The sequence below is a fragment of the Triticum urartu genome, chromosome 5, assembly GCF_003073215.2.
Source record: "Triticum urartu cultivar G1812 chromosome 5, Tu2.1, whole genome shotgun sequence".
NCBI lineage: Eukaryota > Viridiplantae > Streptophyta > Magnoliopsida > Poales > Poaceae > Triticum > Triticum urartu.
In genome coordinates, this window is record NC_053026.1 from 463,369,431 (window position 1) to 463,390,940 (window position 21,510).

At 46.2% G+C, this 21,510-nt stretch overlaps 3 protein-coding genes across 3 annotated transcripts; 1 reads left to right on the forward strand and 2 right to left on the reverse strand.

Annotated features, from left to right (window-relative positions):
- The first annotated feature begins 1,512 nt into the window (after nucleotides 1-1,512).
- Nucleotides 1,513-5,628, forward strand: LOC125509854. Its single transcript, XM_048674885.1, has 3 exons — nucleotides 1,513-1,874; nucleotides 4,558-4,668; nucleotides 5,058-5,628. Exons 1-3 carry the CDS (start codon nucleotides 1,758-1,760, stop codon nucleotides 5,295-5,297), a joined length of 468 nt encoding a protein of 155 aa, XP_048530842.1. The 5' UTR covers nucleotides 1,513-1,757; the 3' UTR covers nucleotides 5,298-5,628.
- Nucleotides 5,629-6,810: 1,182 nt separating this feature from the next.
- Nucleotides 6,811-9,066, reverse strand: LOC125509857 (probable sarcosine oxidase). The gene is made up of 2 exons (XM_048674887.1): nucleotides 8,434-9,066; nucleotides 6,811-7,682 (listed from the first exon to the last, which is right to left on the reverse strand). Exons 1-2 carry the CDS (start codon nucleotides 8,975-8,977, stop codon nucleotides 6,988-6,990), a joined length of 1,239 nt encoding a protein of 412 aa, XP_048530844.1. The 5' UTR covers nucleotides 8,978-9,066; the 3' UTR covers nucleotides 6,811-6,987.
- An 8,329-nt stretch (nucleotides 9,067-17,395) lies between these two features.
- On the reverse strand, nucleotides 17,396-19,243 carry LOC125509858 (probable sarcosine oxidase). Its single transcript, XM_048674888.1, has 2 exons — nucleotides 18,586-19,243; nucleotides 17,396-18,247 (listed from the first exon to the last, which is right to left on the reverse strand). The coding sequence occupies exons 1-2, from the start codon at nucleotides 19,127-19,129 to the stop codon at nucleotides 17,559-17,561; spliced, it is 1,233 nt and encodes a 410-aa protein (XP_048530845.1). The 5' UTR covers nucleotides 19,130-19,243; the 3' UTR covers nucleotides 17,396-17,558.
- Nucleotides 19,244-21,510: the final 2,267 nt, after the last annotated feature.

The following is a 21,510-nucleotide window of genomic DNA, read 5'->3' on the forward strand; positions in this document are numbered from 1 at the left end:
CGCTTACAAGTTAGTACAATAGTTGGCACTTATACCTCCCGTGGATTACCTCTCGACAGGACGTGTGTTCATTTTTTTTCATTATAATACATGTTTCATTCATATCATAAAAAATAAAATACAAGTCACGTAAAGACCGACGTGACAAAACTAAAAAAATAGAATAACATCTTTGAATTTGACATCAATGTTCGTCACCTGCCGCCGGCACCACCACAGCAGCCATCGAAGAAAATAATGATAGACCACCTCCTCACCCGAGCTCGACACGGCTCCATCGCTGATATGCAGCTTTGCGAACCTCTAAGGTGGCTCACCAAAAGTGAAGCCATTGTCGTTGAACGAATCAGACTGGGGCAACACCCCAGACACGCCATCGAATTTCAGATCTGACACACCAACATGACTAAGACCCCGAAGAAGAAAACCATACCTACCATCCACGAATCACGAAGCCGGCACACGTTCTGTCTTTCAGATGTCGTCGATGCAAACCACAATCTGCATCCGCTCCCAGACTACATCCCAAGCTCCACGCCGATGCTGGAGCAAACGCCGTCGCAACGGCGAAGTCCAAGGACATAAGTCCACCACGAAGATGCCGCTGCCACGCGACTCCCCTCACCACCAACGACCGAGGTCGCCGGTGGAGGAAAGCCGCTAGAGAACGGCGCTAAAAGATGGCCTCTCCTGACGGCAGCTAAGGTTGAAGGGATAAGAGAAAAACGATCTAATCTGTGCGAGTTGGTACGTGTGTGCAGTATACACACTCATTTGTCGAAAACCTGGGATGAATCCTGTGTAAAGTACGATACATTCTTTTCTTTTTTTCGCGATGAAAAAGAACGATACATGCAGTTCAGGATCACTGAACTTATCCTTCTGACGCGATCGAAAACTGCACAAATACAGTCACACAATTACTCCCTTCGTAAACTAAGAGAGTTATATTTTTTGTGATCTAAACATTTTTATATTAGTTTGGAGAGATAGTACTAAACACAAATATATCCGATACAGACATACGGTCATCAGTTCGCGTGAAAATGGACAAAAATACCTTTATCTAAAACTTCAATACAAAATGGTCTCAGTCTGAAAATATTTCATAAAATGACCCCTTTTGCATGACGCCCAGAGCTAGGGCATCATGCTAGATAGCATGACGACCCGAGATAGGGCGTCATGCTATATGACATGGCGCCCTAGGCCGGGGCGTCATGCTACATGTCGCTACCATAGCACCATAGCCCGAGGTGTCATGCTCTCTAGCACGGCGTCCTATTCGCGGGCGTCATGCAAAAGAAGGCCATTTCATGAAATATTTTTAGTTTGAGATTATTTTGTGTTGAAGTTTTAGATAAGGGCCAGTTTTGTTTATTTTAACCCAGTTCGCTCACTTTCATAATCCACAGTAGAACCTGTGGTCAATGCCCAGATGGTCAACATATCTAGGGGGCCCACTTGCCAGTGTACCGCCTGCCTGGCTAGGCAATTCCGCGAGCATCTCCAGGCCACTCCCAGGCAAACCGGCGAGGTCACAATCCAACTAGCCGCAAATCTGCCCAGACACTCGACCACCGCGCCCCGCCCGCCGGCCGCCGCCGCCTCGATCCCACGCCCCACCGCCTCGGGACAGCCCCGCCGCTCACGCGTCGCCGCCATCGCCGTCCCCGCTCTTCCTCGTCGGGACACCGCGTTCCGCGCCCGCAGTCTCTGGCCGCCTCTGCCGCGCGGATCGCTGGTCCACGGGCGGGATGGACAAGCTGGTGCAGTTCGGGAAGAAGGCGTGGTTCGTGGTGCGGGTCATGTCCGGCTACGAGGAGAGGAGGATCCGGTCCTACAGGCTGCAGCTGCAGCAGCGCCTCCAGCAGGTGAGAAAAAGGCTGGGTCCGCCATTTCTCTGATATGTACTCCTATCTATTCTTTCAATTTTAGGGAAACATCATTCACCGGCCTTCCAAGACTACAACGAATCTTCTAGGCTTCTAGTGGCTGTTTTGTTTTGGAGGATCTCTTGGAATTGGGATAGGGTTGGCCTCCCGGCGTGTGATTTGCGCTCTTAATTTCAGTAGGGCTGACATACAGTTGGTGTTGAATTGGATTCGTCTTCTTCTCGTTAAGTTGTTTGACATGGCTGTAAATGAGAACTGCTTAGTATTAGAAAAAGAAGGAGTGTTGTGCGAATAACTTTGCTCATTTAGTATGGAACTCACAATGAGTATCAGTTGTCCGGCTTGTTCTGTTGGTCATGTCTGGGGGAAAATGTCGCTGTTTCAACTAGCCATCTCCTTTAGTTAGTGTAATGCATCTTACCACAACTGTTTGTTCCCTGGACACTGAATTATCTTGCAAGTTACTTTGGGTTGTAATGGTTAGGAACCCTCTAGAAGCACACCACATATCTGATCAACTTTGTAACTGTTGTGGTCGTGGGTGCACAGGGCTGCAGGAGATATGCATATCCATGAAGGCATTGCGTATGCTATGTTAGACTGTTAGAGATAGGAAGTTTAGGAAAAGGGAAAATTTTGTTTTTGCCACTCTAGATTTTGCCAATTTTCCTTATACCATTCTAGATTTTGACATTTCACTTTTGCCACTCTTAGCTTTTGACAATTATCACAATTGCCACTCCGTGGCAAAAGCAAAATAATTTTATTTCATTTTTGCCACTCTTAGCTTTTGAAATGTATCACAATTACCACTCCGAAAATTTTGCTTTTGCCACCGGAATGGCAATTTAGATAATTGTCAAAAACTAAGAGTGGCAAAAGTGAAATGTCAAAATCTAGAGTGGCATAAGGAAAATTGGCAAAATCTAGAGTGGCAAAAACAAAATTTTCCCGAGTTAATCCAGTAGTATTAAGTATCTTTGTTGGATACATTTGGGTCTATTAGTAAGAGTCTGGTTCTATTAGGAAGATTCCATTTGAACTAGGAAGATAGAGGTATGGTTTGTCTTGAGTTTGAATAGAGATCAGACTTGGGGATCAAGTTAGCTGTCCTATATAAAGGACTAGTGTGTAGCAGATTGAATCAGGTAACAAGAGAATAGTTTGCCAATCTGTTATCCTCCCAAAGCTATGTTCTGCTTCGCAATCCCCTATGCCATGCCATCCGGCCATTCTCATGGTAGTGCTTACCTAGTCTGTTCCAGCAACACTTTTTTGTTTCTGAGTTGATTTCCCTGTCCTAATTGTTGCAAAACATTTGATATTTTTAACTCTATGTTGATAATTTTTATCATTAAACAAAGATAGGAAGGCATTTGTCCTTATGACCTGTCTTACTGTGAGTTGCTGCCACAATTCTTGTGTCATTCTTGTTGTTTGTGTATGCCGGGTGCACTGCACCCGTTTTTTCTCTTTGCACCCTTAACCAGTGGCGGTGTTAGACTTATGAACTTCAGAACTTGTCAGGTACTTAATTTTCTTTTAGCAATGATGTGGCGCTATCATGTAAAGAACACATTATATGTTCCAAATTATGTTTATAGTCAACTAGATTGCATTGATAAGGATACGCTGATCAGTATCGGAGTGATATGTAATTATGGTTACGTAAATACATCATTTCGGAAAAGCGCCAATATGGGGATAAGTTTGACTATTTTTGGAAACAATATAGAAAATATGCTATCAATAAGCCTCAAGCCATTTAGCATATATTTAGTCACTGCAGTCCAATTATCTTCTATCTTTTTATTCATTATTCCAACAAAAGCAAGAACCAACAGCCAATGGGTTCACCAAACATAAAAGTTCAGTTAGAGAGAAAGGGAGGAGGAGGAGGAAATCAGCAGCCTTCCATTAGATAGAATTATACAGGATAGTGGGGGGAAGGGGAGTGGGAGCACCGAGAAAGGCTTCCACCACAGGCACTAGTAGAGCCTGAGAGGTATCGGGGACATATTGGGAAAGAATCAGTATCGGACACGGTATCTGATATGGGTACACTGGTTGCTGGAAGTATCAGTGTTTTCTTGATGGTCAAAATTTACATACAGTCACGCAAACTAATGTTGTAGCTTTGTAGGGCATATTTGGGTGTCGCTTAGCGCTAAAGTTATTTATTCTAATTTTAGCACTGAAATCTTGAAGTCCTCAATCGTCTGTATACTGTCTCTTGTACACCCTCCGGTCCTTTTTACTCTGCATATAAGAATTGTCTGAAGTCAAACTCATATTTATATGAAAAAATATTAACATATACAATGCTAAATTTATACAATATGAAAACTAAAGTCATGACGCATCTAATGTTACTGATTTCACATTCTGAATGTTTCCCTATAAACTTGGTCGAAGTTTACGAGCTTTGACTTCAGACAAATCTTATATGCAAACTAAAAAGGACCAGAGGGAGTATTGAACTATTGCTCACTAGAATATCTTAAACTAACATCAGGAAACTACTACACTAGCTTGCAGATAAGATCGTCCTTTCCAGGTAGTACGTATGGTTGATTATTCATGGTGACATCACCAATCATCTGTAAAGACCAATATTGTACTTAATTGCAATATCAGTTAAACTTCAGTACTGTTTATTCAGGCTCAGGCTAAGAAGAAGGAGATTGAGAAACAACCAGAGCAAGTTATTCTGTCAGAGGTTCGTCAAGTGGTTCAGCAGATGCAAGCTCTCAATCAGCACCTCGAAGAAGCTGTAAGGCATTGTACTGCAAATTTATAGTTAATTACCCAACACTTGCCCAGGAAATGTGTATTGCATTCTGAGAAATTATTTACTACTCCCTCCATTCCATAATTATTGTCATGGTTTTAGTTCAGAGGGTGTAGTTTATGTGCAATCTCACAACTAAAAAAGAGGCAGCGATCATGCTGTCGGCCTTTGGAGAACGAATGAATGATACAGTGGCTTGGTTCTGTTTGATGTGTGTGAAACATGCTTGTTCTGTAACTCCCAAAATAGACTTACTTTTTGGTTTATGTTTCCGATATGGGATCGCTGGCAGTAAACTGAAATGCCACTTGATTTTATACAAACAACTTGTGTAATGACTTGCAATTCGTTCTTTTTATCTTACTTTTCAGGAAACTGCCATAGATGAGTATTTCAAACCGATCGACAAGAATGCTCAGATCTTAACAGACATGCAATTGGAGAAAGAAGAGAAGCAAATGAAGGAGATGCTCCAAGTAATGCGAGGCCAAATACAAATGCAAAGAGAAATCGAGACGAGGAAAGCCGAGGCCAGTGCCGTGGAGCCTGTCGACACCCAAGCGAGTGCAACAACAGCTGAGGTTCCTCCAAAGCAAGAAAACGCTAAATAGATGCTGTCTGCTGTTACATTTTCCATAAGCAAGTTATTATGTGCGCATGGATGGACTCTTTACATGGGCTCTTGCTGGGCTAGGTAATAAGTAGGGATCTACGGCAACACAACTGCCAGTTTTGTACCTCAGGGGGTATTTTTTTTCGCTGGGCAGGGTTCTCGTCTTCTTGGCCCATGTCGTTTCCCGTTCAAGAAGGTAAATCATGGAAGCTTTGTGCAATGTGATGTCGGCTGTGAGTTCTTGAAACTGCACCATGTGCGGAACCAAAATTTGAGTCCTGTCCCAACTCGGAAGCACAATTTTACTTTGGAAGCTTTATGTTTGTGTATTTCGCGGAGGTGCTGGTGTCATCCCCTTCGTTTATTGTCTTCGCTTGAGGTTATTATTTGAGCAGGCGGAGAATATGGGATTCTCGAAGCAAATATTCAACAATGAGGACGTGGCTTCCTTTTGCTGGAAAACGATAGTGGAAAGAGAGAGCAAACCAATGTTCCAAATTGCAAAGGCTCAGAGGAAATAATAAAGCTTCAGGTAATTCACAGCCTCGTCATCATTTGGAAAAACATGAACTTATTATCCATGTGTGGTGAGCTATCTCTAGAACTAGAAGAATCCAGAATATCCTTAGGAGGACCTCTCTTCCTTTATCTTGAGAAGAAGAATAGGAATCTGATCTTGGAAATGCATGTGTTTGCTTCTAGAAGCAGTGACATGGACGGGCTTGGGATTGAATACGTTCTAGACTTCCAGGTCAAGTGAACGGTACGGTGGCCATGTGCCTGTTCTAGTCCAGGTCAAGTGAGTGAACGGTGTCCATACGTACGTCTAGTGTGGTGTGGACGTAGAAAACGACATGACCATCAGCATCCGTGACTAATCCTAATCCTAATCCTAATGATAAGGACGAGGAAGGGTTCCACGTACGAACCACGGTCGATGGAGATATGGACGGGGAGCAGATCGACCAGCTGTGACCCCCTACCTAGCTAGCTGCGCCTCATAGGACAAGCAGCAGCGCGTGAGTGATCAATAATTCGCGCTAATTTGCATGTGGGCTTATTAGAGATGTACGTACAGTACATACATAGGCCTGACGATGATTGGCGTGGCGCATCGTGCACATCAATCATTATCATTAGAGAGAGGATCACATGTGATTGTATGTGTTAATGTGTAGTACTGACCACTGACTCGGCCATGAGTCATGAGCTGATCTTGCTAGCTAGCTCCATCGACCGTGGCACATCTGCACACATGTGTTTGTATGGTCCTCCCATGCATTGCATTGCATGGATAGGATCGATATATGGCCAGACCGTAGACGTGGCGTCAGAACCAACAAACTGGCTTGGAGCTGTGCGAAGATGCATATTCCTCAAGGTATCTCCGGCACACGCACAGTACGCCCAGACGGAGATCGACCGAGATGACCAGTATTTATTTCCCGCGTGCCAATATGGAAGGTAAAAATCTGCATCACAACGTACATACGTACGATAGGTCACTTCACTGTCCCAAAGCTCACAAAATAATTACTACTTCACTGTTCCAAAGGTGCACACGGTGCACAGCTTATTTGGCAAACATATAGAGTACCAATCGGCAAATCACGACAATTAACACGTCGACATAAGGACCATAATTACACACAACCACACTTGGCTCAAGCATCCATCCTTGGCTCGACTCAGAAACTCCTGGCGTTCCCCGTCGGGTTGCCGTCGAACCGCCGGATGCTGAAGTGCCGGAGCTCCACGCCGGCCTCCGCGGCCGTCCCCGACTCGCCGTCCAGCGCCATCTCCGCCAGGATCCTCCCCACCGCCGGGCCCATCTTGAACCCGTGGCCGGAGAACCCGGCGCCGACCACCACGTCCCTCCCGAACTCCTCGCCGCCCAGGAAGTCGATCACGAAGTCCTCGTCGGGCGTCATGGAGTACATGCACGCCTGCCGGACCACCGGCCCGCCCGCGGTCTCCACGCGGCCCGGCATCACCTCGTCGATCCACCGCGCCACGGGCTCCACCAGCCCGTCCTCCCCCGGGCCGATGGCCCAGTCCCGGCCGTCCGGGTCGCACGGCGGCCCGCCGTGCATGGCGATCTTGATCAGCCCCGGGTACTCCATCGACGGCGTGCTATAGATGTAGGGGACGCCGTAGCTCGCGAACGTCGGGAAGCCGGCCTCTGTCGTGAGCTCGCGCTCGTGCCCGGGCTTCACCTTCCAGTAGCAGATGAGGGTGTGCAGCGGCTGCACGGGCAGGTCGGCGCCGGTGACCGACTTGACCAGCTTGCTCGTCCACGCGCCGACGGTGATGATGCACTTGCCGCCGTGGAACTCCTCGCCGGTAGCTGTCTTCACCACGATCGTCGCCGTCGTTCCTTCTCCTGCTCGAAAGATTTACTGCCACTTAATATGGGTTGCACTTCGTGTGTATTTCACTTACCAATTTGCACGTATTATGGAGGTATGAGTGCAAGAATCTTTTTGGTGCATCATCAATGATTGAAATCACTTTTTTTAATTATTTAGAAAACTATTTTTCACGATAAGAATCTTTTTGAAGCACTTGACGGCGCCAGCTGTGCTCGCGGTCTTAAACAATTAGTTGATTTTTTAGAGAAAACCTGCTGCGATATTTTTAGCCACCACTACTCCGTTGGCCTGTAGTATGTGCACCAACCGAAGTGTAATGAAGCAAACTACATGTGATGTGACGTGACAAGTGGAGATACTACTTTCGTTTAAGAAATGACAAATGGGATTATAAAGCAAGAGATTCTTGCTCATTATTTTGGACACGGGAAGGTACGACGATTCCGACTAAAACAGCAATCATTGTACACTACTCAAAGTGCTCCCCCTTGCATGTAAGGAAGTGGAAATTATTGATATGGCGCGACAGTTCATAGGTGCGGACAAATTTGCTCTGTGAAGATGGCCAGATCAGGACATGATCTGTATAAGATGCCATACCAGGGATGGTCCATGAAAATGCTGACTCAGCCGCTCGGCACGGCACCGGCTCACATGCAGGAGCCGGTGGATCGAATGCTTCCAAGGAAATTGGTTGGAGGTGAGACGAAGAATGAAGACGTGCGAGCGTGCGACACGGCCGCGCTCTGTCGGTTTACTCACCTTTCCTGGCGACGTCGACGACCTCCGTCCTGTCCCTCACGACGGCGCCCATCTTGGCGGCCAGCGCCTGGAACATGGCCACCGCCTTGGTCGCCTTCATCACCCCGCCCAGCTCGCTGCTCGCCGCCGCCCACCCGTCGGGCACCCTGAACGCATCCGCCCACGATGGGCGTGGCGCGTCCGCCGCCGAGGCGAGGAAGGTGGCACCGCCGTTGGCGACGGAGGCGACGAACGCCGGGTCGTCCCGCGGGCCCAGGTCGAGGTGCGGGGTGGGCGTGAGCACGGCGTACCCGGAGTCGCGCTGCGCGTCGTCCCAGAGGCGGCGCGAGAGGCGGACCATGGGCGGGTAGCGCGGCTGCGGGTAGGTGGCGCGGATGGTGCGGGACTCGCCGTGCGACGACCCGCGCTGGTGCAGCAGGTCGAACTGCTCGAGCAGGAGCACGCGCGCGCCCCGGGACGCCGCCGCGTGCGCCGCGCAGCTGCCCATGATGCCCGCGCCCACCACGATCACGTCGAACGACCGCTCGGCCGGCTGCGCGGCCATGGTTGCTGTTCCTGTGCCTGTGGTACGTGCGTGCTCTCGAAGTGAAGGGTGTGCGAGGCAGGAACCGGGAGGGAGGCAGGCTTGTGTGTATTTAAAGACCGGTTTTGCTGTCAGGCACAACCGACGACCGTCCGTCCAGTTTGGCCGCTACTTGTGCAGATGTGCTGGCTTGGTATTGAAGGGCTAGCTTCTTCTTCTACTTATTTTGTTATTCGTCAACACGTCAATATTTCCGTCCATCTACATGCAAAGCATGCCTGCACAATAGAGGTGACAAGAGTGTTGAATGGACTCCCCTTCTAGCTTTTTGGTCACTAGCCTTATGGCTGATAGTGCCGGAGCCCCTTTGATTGAATGATAAAAGCTCTCAATTCCTTGCAAAAAAGAAAAGAAAGTTGTGCTGCCTTGGGTTGGCTTGAATTGGACTGGCCTTTTCTTTTTTCTTTTGAGCCCGACTGACCCTTCTTTTGCTTGCAACCGATTTCGTCTTTCTTTTTTCAAACCTTGCAACCGATTTCGTTTGTTGCTGGGCCACAGTTTGGACACATGTTATAGCATCAAGGATTCCTTAAATGCCCCATATATATCTAGGCGGACGGTCCAATCAGTGACCGATCATAATTATGACCCAGCCAAACTTTTTAAACTGGCCCTATATGTTTGGACTGACCGGCACCTGCATATCCAGCTCAAATCTTCGACGGATATGAGGAGGCACAGACGTGCCTGACGCGCGGCCGCCACATCAGATCCAACATACATGACCCCCCTCCCCCCACAAATTTCACCAAATCTCCCCGACTTTGCCGAACCAGCCCTTTTCTCTCATTTCTTCTTCCTCGTTCGCGCCGAGCCTACCTTAGCTCCTCCTCTATCCCAACCCCTCAACGCCACCACCGCCGCTGCACAACTCTTCCCGCCAGTCTCGCTGCTTCGGAATCTGTCGCTGCCCCAGATGTCGTTGTGGTATGTCTGGCTATTCTCGGACCGCACCTTGCCCTCTTTGTGTTCGACAAATTGTCCGAGCATTTTTTTTGCTTCTTTCATAGGCAAAACAATGGATCCGGAAGGTTCGTCGGATGAAGGGTATAAAAACAAGGATCTTGATGAATTCATACAAGAGGAGTTCTTCGATTCGTCGGATTCAGATCAATGCGCCGAGATGGTGATGACCATGAGCATCCTATGGACAGGGAGGTGGAGCACATTGTGAACTTCAAGGGTTCGATCAAAGGGAGAAGAGTTTTTATTCGAGATATGGTCGTTGGAGGACGGCTGCTCTACACAGACTACTTTAAGCAGAAATGCACCGCTGGTCTGTACTTCAAGCTCACCAGGGATTATTGCAGACAATTCTCGTTCTGTGCTAAGCAGGAATGCACTGTTGGCATGAGGATGCTGGCACTAGGTACCGTCGTCGATGCCATTGGTGAGATGGTCTGTATGGAGAGAGCACATGCCTAAAGACCGTTGTGAGATTTGCCCACACATTGGTGTAGGTGTTTGGAGCAAAGTATCTGAGGGAACCGGATGTGCAAGATATAGAAAGGTTGATGGCTATTGGAGCAGCGAGAGGCTTTCCATGTATGCTTGATTCATTTGATTGCATGCGTTGATAACGGAAAACCTGCCCCAAAGGCCAAGGCCAAAAGGCCACCATCATACTAGAAAGTGGCATCAAGAGACTTGTGGATTTGGTATGCCTGGTTCTCACAACGACATTAATGTGCTCTAACGATCTCTATTATTCAGGAGACTTTGTAATGGGGAAGTGACCATGTGCTACTACACCGTAATGGGCACAATTACAACATGGGGTACTACCTTGCTGATGGTATATATCCTCTATGGGTGGCATTTGTAAAGACCATATTCGATCCCTATTGCATCAAAAAAGCCACTTTGTAGCAATGCAACAAGTGACAAGGAACAATGTGGAGAGGGGCAATCGAAGTGGTCCAAGCTCGTTTGGGTATTGTTCGTGGAGTTGCAATTATGTGAGAATCAAAGACTTTGTGGCAGCCGATGACATGTTGTGTCATTTTGCATAATATGATTGTTGAGGATGAGCATGAAGGGGTGGCCTGAACCATGATTTTGAGAAGTCTAAGGAACAAATCTACATCCATGAAGTGCATATCATATTCTGAATTTTTTTGGAGGTGTATCATCGTCTTCGAGATCATCAGGTGCACGAGTGCAAGTGCTCAATAATCTTGTGGAGCATACACGGATCCACAATAGAAACCAAAGAGTTTAATGTTTGAATTGTGCATTTGAAATCAATTTTACGTTTGAACTATGTATTTTCGATATGAACAAATGTTATTTTACGTGTGATATACATGTGTATGATCGACATGCATGGATTTTTCATGTACTTGAGGGTTGTTATATGAGGAGTGTGGTGTGGTTAAAAAATCTTGGTTTCAAAAAATCTTCACACATTTTTTTTCATGATTTTCAAACAAATCTTGAATTTATAAAAAGTTTGCGAATTTTTAAAAATGTATTATTTGAATTTTTTTACAAAAGTAAAATAGAAATAAAAAAACAGAAAAGGAATGAAAACAGACAGACTGAAAAGCGGCCCAGCACATTCCGGCGGGAGGGGGTGCGCGTTTGGTCGTTATCCAGGTCGGGGATTGAGACGAGCTAGCCCAGTAGAACTTATCTGAACCGGTTTGGAGAAGCTTTTATGGACCAGGTTTAGAAGTTTTGGCGTGGGCTTTTCTTCTTCTTTTGTTTTTATGTGTTTACTGTATCAGTTATCTTTAGTTTTATAGCTTTTTTTATTTTAAAATATATGTTGTATATTTTCTGGGTACACTTGATTTTTAATACACGTTGAAAATTTTCCAATTATAAGATGAACATTTTTCTAAATACATGTTTGAATTTTTTTTAAATCCATGTTAAACATTTTCAGGATACACGTTGAATATTTTTTGAACTCACGTGAAATATTTTTCAGATACACCTTGCACATTTTCTAGTGCACACTGAACATTTTGTGAATGCATGGTAATTTATTTTCATAAATGCCATGAATATTCACAAATGCTATATTTTTTAAAAAAATTAGAACTTAGAACAAAATTTTTAAATGTCATGGACACATTTTTTCTAAATGTCGCGAGCTTATTTTTGAAACCCCCGGATTGTTTTAATATGCCATGATTTTTTTTTTGAATGATGTGAAACAGTTTTGAAAAAAACGCAAATATATTTTTTAATTATAAAAATAGTTTGAAAAAAATTGATGAACACAGCGTGTGGTCTTTTTTTAATGTCCTGAGCACATTTTTGTGGTACAATTTTTATAATAAAATTCACATTGCATGAATATTTTTGAATGCGTTATGATTTTAAAAAATTGAAGTAAATATTTCTTAATACATGTTTGAAAAATATTTTGAAATATAAAAAGGAAAAAATAACAAACAAGTGGACAAAGAAGAAGAAACTAGGTCGGTCTGCTACAATGACACCACATGTGAGAGGTCCTTCTATCTCGGTACAAGCGAGACAAAGACACTCTCCCCCTATCGGTTCCTCTCCACTTCTATGTCTTCCTTGTTTTTTGTTCTTTCCCCCGTTGCTTCGCTCCCTATGCAAGGGTTTGTTCTTTTGTCTTTGCCCAGTAGATTCATCACTATAGGTGAGCATTGCTGTTTGACTAGAGATGATACCTGATACGACTTCAATGTATCTATAATTGTTGATTGTTCCATGCTATTATATTATCCATCTTGAATGTTTTATATGTATGATTATACTATTGTGTATCATTTTTTAGGACTAACCTATTAACCTAGTGCCCAATGTCAGTTGTTGTTTTTTCCTCATGTTTTTGTCTTTTATAGAAAAATCAATACCAAACGAAGCAAAACTTTTTGACAATTTTTTTTGGACAAGAAGACACATAGGAAGCTTCGGGAGGAGGCCAAAAGGGCCACTGATGGCAACAAGCCTGGAGGTCGCGCCTTGGGGGGGGGGGGGGGGGGCTCCAGGGCTTATGCCCCCCTGGCTCCTCCAACCCTAATCTCAGTTCTATAAATACCAAATATTCCCCGTATATCAGAGGGCACACCAAAAATACTTTTCCGCCGCCGCAAGTTTCTGTCCTCTTGAGATCCCATCTTGAGATTTTTTTTAGTACTCTGCCGGAGGGGGATTAGATCACAGAGGGTCTCTACATCATCCTTGCCGCCCTTTCGATGATGTGTAAGTAGTTTACTACAGACCTACAGGTCCATAACTAGTAGCTAGATGCCTTCTTCTTTATCTTTGATCTTCAATACAATGTCTCCTCGATGTTCTTGGAGATATATTCGGTGTAATCTTCTTTTGCGGTGCGTTTGTTGAGATCCAATGAATTGTGGATTTATGATCAGATTATCTATGAATATTATTTGAGTCTTCTCTGAACTCTTTTATGCATGATTAAAATAGCTTTGTATTTCTCTCCGATTTATTGATTTGGTTTGGCCAACTAGATTGATTTTTCTTGCAATGGGAGAGGTGCTTTGTAATGGGTTCAATCTTGCGGTGTCCTCACCCAGTGATAGAATGGGTAGCGAGGCACATATTTGTATTGTTACCATTAAGGATAAAACGATGGGGTTTATTTCATATTGATTGGATATACCCCTCTATATAATGTCATCTTGCTTAAGGCGTTACTCCTTTCTTGTTAACTTAATACACTAGATGCATGCTGGATAGCGGTCGATTTGTGGGGTAATAGTAGTAGATGCAGGCAGGAGTCGGTCTACTTGTCACGGACGTGATGCCTATATTCATGATCATTGCCTTAGATATCGTTATAACTTTGCGCTTTTCTATCAATTGCTCAAAGTAATTTTCTTTACCCACCGTATGCGTTCTTTCAGGAGAGAAGCCTCTAGTGAAAACTATGGCCCCCGGGTCTATCTTTTATCATATTATTTTTAGATCTATAAAACCAAAACCCAAAAATACCTTGTTGAAATTTATTTATCTTTACATTATTTTGCACCTTTATTTATCTATCATACCTATCTCTATCAGATCTCATCCTTGCAAGTGATCGTGAAGGAATTGACAACCCCTTTATCGCGATGGGTGTAAGTATTTATTTGTTTGTGCAGGTGCTACCACTGGAGACTTGTGTGTTCCTCCTACTAGATTGATACCTTGATTCTTAACTGAGGAAAATACTTATCTCTACTTTGTCACATCACCCTTTTCTCTTGAAGGGAAAAACCAACGCAAGCTCAAGAAGTAGCAATACCCCAAGCGTTATTGTGTAAGTTGTTTGAAACATTATTATTTGTTTTAACAATATGATAATGTGAACTAAAATATATATTATCTATTGTATTTGATTATTATATAACTACATGATATTTATTAAATATGCGTAGCGTGCATGGTGCATGTTGATGTAAGCCTTTTCCATGCATGCTGGCCTGCATGATGCATGTTAAAGCTGACATTTTTTCCATGAATGATAGTATGGTGAGTTGACACAGTTGCATGTTGAGAAAATTAGATTAGAGTGAATGTGAATCAACTAAGTGGGTATATAGGATTTAGTCCTCGTTATTTATAGCATGTCGGTTAAATCCTTGATTGTGGCGACTAAGTGGGTGGTGGGTTGGACAAAAAATTCCACACCTCTGGATCTAAATCCGATCTGATCATGGGTCGAATTTGCCCGTCCGAGATCCTAAGATCTCGGATCTGGTCCAACATCTTGTTGAAAGCAAGAAGGTCGGTTTCGCCCATCTTTTGACAGCGGGCGGTGCCGTGCTGGACTCTAGTCAAGGTGCTGCAAAATGTCACCTTGGAGCTTTTATAGGATAGGCTCGACGCTTGTGCTGATGAGAGAATACTCGGACCCAAGCTCAAGGCCGGACATCGAAGACATATCTCATCAGGGCCCTGCGCCGGGATCGAGTACGAAGTGTGGGGGAGGGTGTTCTCGGGCCGATCTGACATCTGGCCCTAAGAGGTGAGCTCGATACGTGATTCCATGGTGTTTTTCGTACTGCCGAGTCAAGCGGTTTGGTCTAGAGGTGAATCCTCTACCTGGCTGAGATGGCCAGCTAAATCACCACATAACACGATGCTGTCGAATATGAGGAGTTGACCGGGGACAAAGATGTCCTCATGACCGGTGTCGTTGTCTGTCTGAAGATGAACCATCGAACTCATGTGATCACCTGGCGAGACCTGTATGGGCCACAAATGTTGATGCTGAAACCGGCAAATCTCGATAGGGGGTCCTAAGCTTGATGATCAGAGTTAGATGGTAACAAGGAAAGTAGGGACACAATGTTTTACACAGGTTTGGTCCCTCTTGATGAGGTAAAACCCCATGTCCGGCTTCTTATATATTGATTGTGATGGGGTACAAAGTACAGATTGATCTACATCGAGATCGTATGGGTATTGTCTAAGCTTTAAAACCATGCAAATGTATCTTCGAGCCTCTACAGACTAAACCCCATAGCTTATATAGGCACCGGGGGTATTTAGGGTTTACAAATGGATGGTTACAATCTTAGAGATAAGCATCCCGGTTAAAATACACTTGAAGTGTACACAAAGTCTTCAGGAGATCTTCATCTTGATTCCGCCGAGGTCCAGGGTTAATATGGCCATGCCATCAATCTTCATTAGGTCCTCGGCCAACCCAGTACCGGTGGGCCGACGTGGCAAGTACCCCCTAATTCAGGATACCAACAAGGATCTACCCATATCTAACGCTGGAACGCCGGCTGTAGCTCCTTGAGCAAATCCATGAAAGGCATGATGCCCGGATCGCCGCGGGGCTACCTCCGGACGCAGTGGATTTGGAGGACTTGGAGGTTGAGGAGGAGGAGGTTGAGGAGGGGGAGAAGGAGGAGAAGGAGCCGGAGGAGCCGAAGGAGGATGTGCAGGACGCTGGGGACGCAGATCTGCAGGCATTATAGAAGGCGATCCTTGATTTCTCCAGTCGGAATCAGAGGTGGCGGCCAGACACCGTCGTCAGCAAGAGGTGGAGGCGGAGCACGCCGAGGAAGTCAACGAGATTCTCTCGTATATGGATGGGGAGGAGAAGGAGGAGCCGGAGCCCTCCTACGCGCCCATCCACCCGGCACCCGACACCGACGTTGTGCACATCTCCGACGATGAAGCGTAGTGGCTAGGGTAGCGACTAGAGTAGTATGTTGGTTTATTTTGCATGGTTTGTATGGATTTAGGGGACGGAATATGAGAGACTCAAATGCATAGCATTAAGTTTGATGCGTGACCAATCACTGTCCGCGGGCGTTTGAGGGGGTCAAAATTTTCCAAATCCGACTATAGATGCTCTGAGCACATCCACCTCCAGCTCGTGCAACACCATGTTGTGCACCCTGGCACACGAACCACTAGGACCGATGATTACCATCAGTAGTCCACCTCTTCGCCTTGGCTCTATGCACACAATTTACCAGGGAATCTAGATGCCCCTTCCGGCTGCCGCAGGAGCACGACACACCACCATCTTGGCAATCGTCGGGCGGTAGTGACCGCAGGAGGAGCAGGGGAGGAGCCGTAGGCGCGTCGAGGGATGTGAAGCCTCCCGGGTCGCCCAGGAGGACGACACGACAGTCGCTCGGGTTGGCACGCAATTCTCGGTTCGCACTCCAACCCGGTCGTGGTGGCATTAGCACATTTGGAATAGATCGAAAAGTTGTGTATGTCAATCGATTTAGAGGCGTATAGAAGGTCTTCTCTTTCTCTATGTTGAAAAAGTGTGTTTGCCTATAGAAGCAATGAGATAAGCAGATTTGGACTTCGCTTGGGATTTGAACACATTCATGGGCAAGTGAGTGGTGTCCACCCATCACTGCCTGCCGTGCACAAGTCCATCTACTCGAAAACGACTCACCATTGGCATCCATGGCTACGACCTACGAGTGGTGCAAATGCACGGGACAGGTGGCACGCAATTCTCGGTTCGCACTCCAACCCGGTCGTGGTGGCATTAGCACATTTGGAATAGATTGAAAAGTTGTGTATGTCAATCGATTTAGAGGCGTATAGAAGGTCTTCTCTTTCTCTATGTTGAAAAAGTGTGTTTGCCTATAGAAGCAATGAGATAAGCAGATTTGGACTTCGCTTGGGATTTGAACACATTCATGGGCAAGTGAGTGGTGTCCACCCATCACTGCCTGCCGTGCACAAGTCCATCTACTCGAAAACGACTCACCATCGGCATCCATGGCTACGACCTACGAGTGGTGCAAATGCACGGGACAGGTGACTCACTCCACATCGATCGGTAGCTCTCATCAGTAACGACAAGAAAGGGACCGCTCGTTGTCGATGGGGATATCATATCATGCATGCATCTACCATGCTACTCCAGTCCAGCTAACTAACGGACAGACATCACTGTGCGAAAGCTCACATAAAAATATTTCTTCTAGTGGGGAGAAAAATGAACATATTAAAGTTGCACACAGTGCAGCAGATTATTGGCAATCACAGACCAATTGGACGGCAATCGCGGTGGTCACACACAGCCACGGTGAAGTGAACGACGTCGACGGCAATTTTCACCTCAGTGACTCGTGGCGTTCCCCATCGGGTTGCCCTCGAACCGTCCGATCAGGTAGTGCTCGAGCTCCAAGCCGGCCTCCGCCGCCGTGCCCGACTCGCCGTCCAGCGCCAGCTCGGCGAGGATCGTCCCGACGGCCGGGCCCATCTTGAACCCGTGACCGGAAAACCCGGCGCCGACCACCACGTCCTTCCCGAACTCCTCCCCGCCCAGGAAGTCGATCACGAAGTCCTCGTCGGGCGTCATGCAGCACATGCACGGCTGCCGGAGCACCGGCCCGCCGGCGGTGTCCACGACGCCCGGCATAAACTCGTCGATCCACCGCGCCACGACCTCCGCGATCCCGCCCGCGCCGGTCCCGGTGGCCCAGTCCCGGCCGTCCGGGTCGCACGGCGGCCCGCCGTTCCTGCAGACCTTGATCAGGCCCGGGTACTCCATCGACGGCGTGCCGTAGAAGCCGGGCTCGCCGTAGGTCGCGAACGTCGGGAAGCCGGCCTCCGTCGTCAGCTCCTCCTCGTGCCCGGGCTTGACCCTCCAGTAGCACACGAGGGTGTGCACCGGCTGCACGGGCAGGTCGGCGCCGGTGACGGACTTCACCAGCTTGCTCGCCCACGCACCCACCGTGATGATGCACTTGCCGCCGTGGAACTCATCGCCGGTGGATGTCTTCACCACGATCGTGTTTCCTTCTCCTGACCAAAAGATTCTTTAGTGAAACCGATTGCAATAATTGAGAGCTACTCCGTTGGCTTGTTGCCTGCTTCCATCATGTAGGGCAAGCAAAATAATGAAGTACGGAGTGCACTACGCTACACCTACATGTGACGATGCAACAGTTCATATATATGCACGGGAAAAAATTCATCCAACAAATGTAAAATAAACACGCATTTGCTCTCTAAACGTAGCAAGATCAGGACATAATCTGTAAAACGTCAGAGCAGAATGTTTTTGCACGATACCAAGCTACGAATGGTGCATGAAAAAGTTGACGCAGCCACTGGGAATGCTCCGTCTGTCACTCACTCACCTTGCCTGGCGACGTCGACCACCTCGGTTCTGTCCCTCACGACGGCGCCCATCTTGGCGGCGAGCGTTTGGAACATGGCCATGGCCTTGGTCGCCTTTATCACACCGGCCGGCCCGCTGGTCGCAGCGGCCCACCCCTCGGGCACCCTGAACGCCTCCGCCCACGCCGGCCGCGAAGCGTCCCCCGCCGGGGCGAGCTCAGTGGCGCCGCCGTTGGCGATGGCGGCGACGAAGGCCGGCGAGTCCCGGGGGCCCAGGTCGAGGTGCGGGGTGGGCGTGAGCACGGTGTACCCGGCGTCGCGCTCGGCGTCGTGCCAGAGGCGGTGCGCGAGCCGGACCATGGGAGGGTACTGCGGCCGCGTGTAGGTGGGGCGGGTGGTGCGGGACTCGCCGTGCGACGAGCCGCGCTGGTGCAGCAGGTCGAAGCGCTCGAGCAGGAGCACGCTCGCGCCCCGGGCCGCCGCCGCGTGCGCCGCACAGCTGCCGATGATGCCCGCGCCCACCACGATGACGTCGAACGAGCGCTCGGCCGGCGGCGCAGCCATGGTTGACGTTCCTGTGGCTGCACCGGCGTGCGTGCTCGGCGCGAGCTTGCTCTGGAGATTGGAGAGTGAGGCAGAGGGGGATAGGAACCAGGCGATAGAGAGCGAACTTGTGTAGGACGGGCTACTTGTAGGCCGTGGCCGTCATTTCAAAAGATTGACAATGATAATTCCAAGTTAAAAAAATCCTGTAAAAACTTATACTGGGTGGCAGATCTGTAATTTTTTCTTAAAAAATTCTATGATTTGCAAGTTAAAAAAGAAAACAAAATCCCTGCCCACCAAAATAAATGTTGGCCCATTTTCATGTATGTATATTTCTTTTCTGTATAAGCTACGCATCAAAGTATATTGTACTAATGAAAATTTTCTCAAATGTCTTATATATGTATTTACATTTTTATATTTCTTTTGCACTGTAAAAATGGTATTTTAAAAAGGGCTACATATAACCTGTCCTACGTTGGCAGCCAGGAGATAGGCCTATTTAAAGACCGCGACTACCAGGGTGAAAATCAAGAGCCTCAAGACTTGTAAATTGTTAGACTTATGGTCTGCCAAACTGCTCGACACCCTTAATGGATGTAACTATCTCATATATATGAAAGGGTACACAAAAGTGTATAATACAATATATGAGGCATATACAAAAGTCATATGTAAACACAGCCCAACAACCTCCCTTAATCTTAACTATATCCTAAGGTACAAATCATGTTAAGATTGCGCCTACAACCTATAAACTGAGGCTGCGTTAGAGGCTTCGTGAAGATGTTAGCAAGTTGATTTTTAAAGGAGGTGAACTTGATATGAAGTAGTTTCTGTGCAACATGTTCTGTCACAAAGTGATAGTCAACTTCAATGTGCTTCGTTCGAGCATGAAATACTGAATTAGATGACAGGTATGTACCACCAATGTTGTCACACCAAAGGACAGGCGGCTGAGTTTGAGAGACTCCCAACTCTCTCTCAACAAGGACTGTACCCATATGATATAAATTGTAGCATTAGCAACCGTCTTGTACTCAGCTTCAGTGTTACTCCGAGACACTGTGGCTTGTTTGCAAGCATTTCAGACGATCAAATTAGGACCAAAGAAGAATTGATATTCCCCCCGTAGATCGCCTGTCATCAAGACTCTCAGCCCAATCTACATCAGAGAACGTTGAGAGGCCTGCTGCTGCCGCCGGTTATTTTTCATGCAATCTATAAAAAGACTTATATTTAAAAACAAAGATAGTATATATGAATTTTTAGTTTGGTAACCACATGTCCCATGCGGTCACGTTGATCGCGTACCTAGTACTCCATCACTTGATGCACACTATTTTTTTTACACAATACAGAGGCAAACATTCATACATACGTACATACACTCATCTCTATAAACACACGCACATAGTGGCATAGTCAGGCCCCAGGCTATCTGGACCGTGTGGCCTGGGGCGTGGAGCGGAAAACCTTCGGTGAATGTAGCTACAGTCTTGTACTGTAACTACAGTAAATGTTGTAGCAATAACGATGGCCCTGGACGTGCAGATATTCTAGCTACGCCACTGCATGCAGGCACACACTATCCTTATGAGCATCTCCGAGAGACTAAACCGGCACATCATATTGAGATGGACAAAGTCGACACAGATGACTTCGCAGTCAATAGGAATGTCTTCTTTCACTGAACGCACATCGCCAAAAGACATGAACTAAATTCAGAAAAATGCGAGCACAAGTGTCATGTCTATGACTTGAACCCCGTGCCTTGGGGATACCACTTTCCTCCTAACCATCCAATCCAACCTTCCAACCACAGGGTGGTTTGCGCACTCTACATTTTTCATGTGCCATGAATAGATCCATACTTTGTGATGTACTCTACATTTTCCTTATTTTCTTTAAGTTGTTTTCTATATTTTATTTTTTTCTTTTTGGTAATATCAATGCAATTAATTAAATCTTATTTAGAAAATTAATTTGTTTATTGATGTTTATTTAATTTTTTGTCATCATGTTCTTTATATTTTTCTTCATTTTCCTTTTTATTTTAGGTGATACCGGTGCCCTCAATTCATTCTACCTTAAAATAATATTGCTATTTATTTATTTTTTCTTCTCCTTTTACATATGTTATTCAGTTTTGCTGTTGGAAATGCAGCGGATATTTTTTTCAGTTCAGTCACATTTTTTCATTTTCATGTGTGTTTGTTTTTATTTTTCATTTATATTTTGAGTTGTATTTTCTTTTGGTGGATGTCGTGTACTTTGTAGGTATACATGTAAATATTATACAATGTGTGTGTAAATTGTACTAGAGTACATAAATTATACTATAATAATTTTATTCTTGCATATTATAAAAAAGTGCAATTCTGTGTAAATATTGTGCA

Excerpts from the sequence above, each read along its gene's own strand:
- LOC125509857 (XM_048674887.1), bottom strand. The coding sequence starts at position 8,977 with ATGGCCGCGCAGCCGGCCGAGCGGTCGTTCGACGTGATCGTGGTGGGC. Across the intron at positions 7,683-8,433 it reads CGTCGACGTCGCCAGGAAAG|GAGAAGGAACGACGGCGACG; the intron begins GTGAGTAAACCG and ends TCTTTCGAGCAG.
- LOC125509854 (XM_048674885.1), top strand. The coding sequence starts at position 1,758 with ATGGACAAGCTGGTGCAGTTCGGGAAGAAGGCGTGGTTCGTGGTGCGG. Across the intron at positions 1,875-4,557 it reads TGCAGCAGCGCCTCCAGCAG|GCTCAGGCTAAGAAGAAGGA; the intron begins GTGAGAAAAAGG and ends CTGTTTATTCAG. Across the intron at positions 4,669-5,057 it reads ATCAGCACCTCGAAGAAGCT|GAAACTGCCATAGATGAGTA; the intron begins GTAAGGCATTGT and ends CTTACTTTTCAG.
- LOC125509858 (XM_048674888.1), bottom strand. The coding sequence starts at position 19,129 with ATGGCTGCGCCGCCGGCCGAGCGCTCGTTCGACGTCATCGTGGTGGGC. Across the intron at positions 18,248-18,585 it reads GGTCGACGTCGCCAGGCAAG|GAGAAGGAAACACGATCGTG; the intron begins GTGAGTGAGTGA and ends TCTTTTGGTCAG.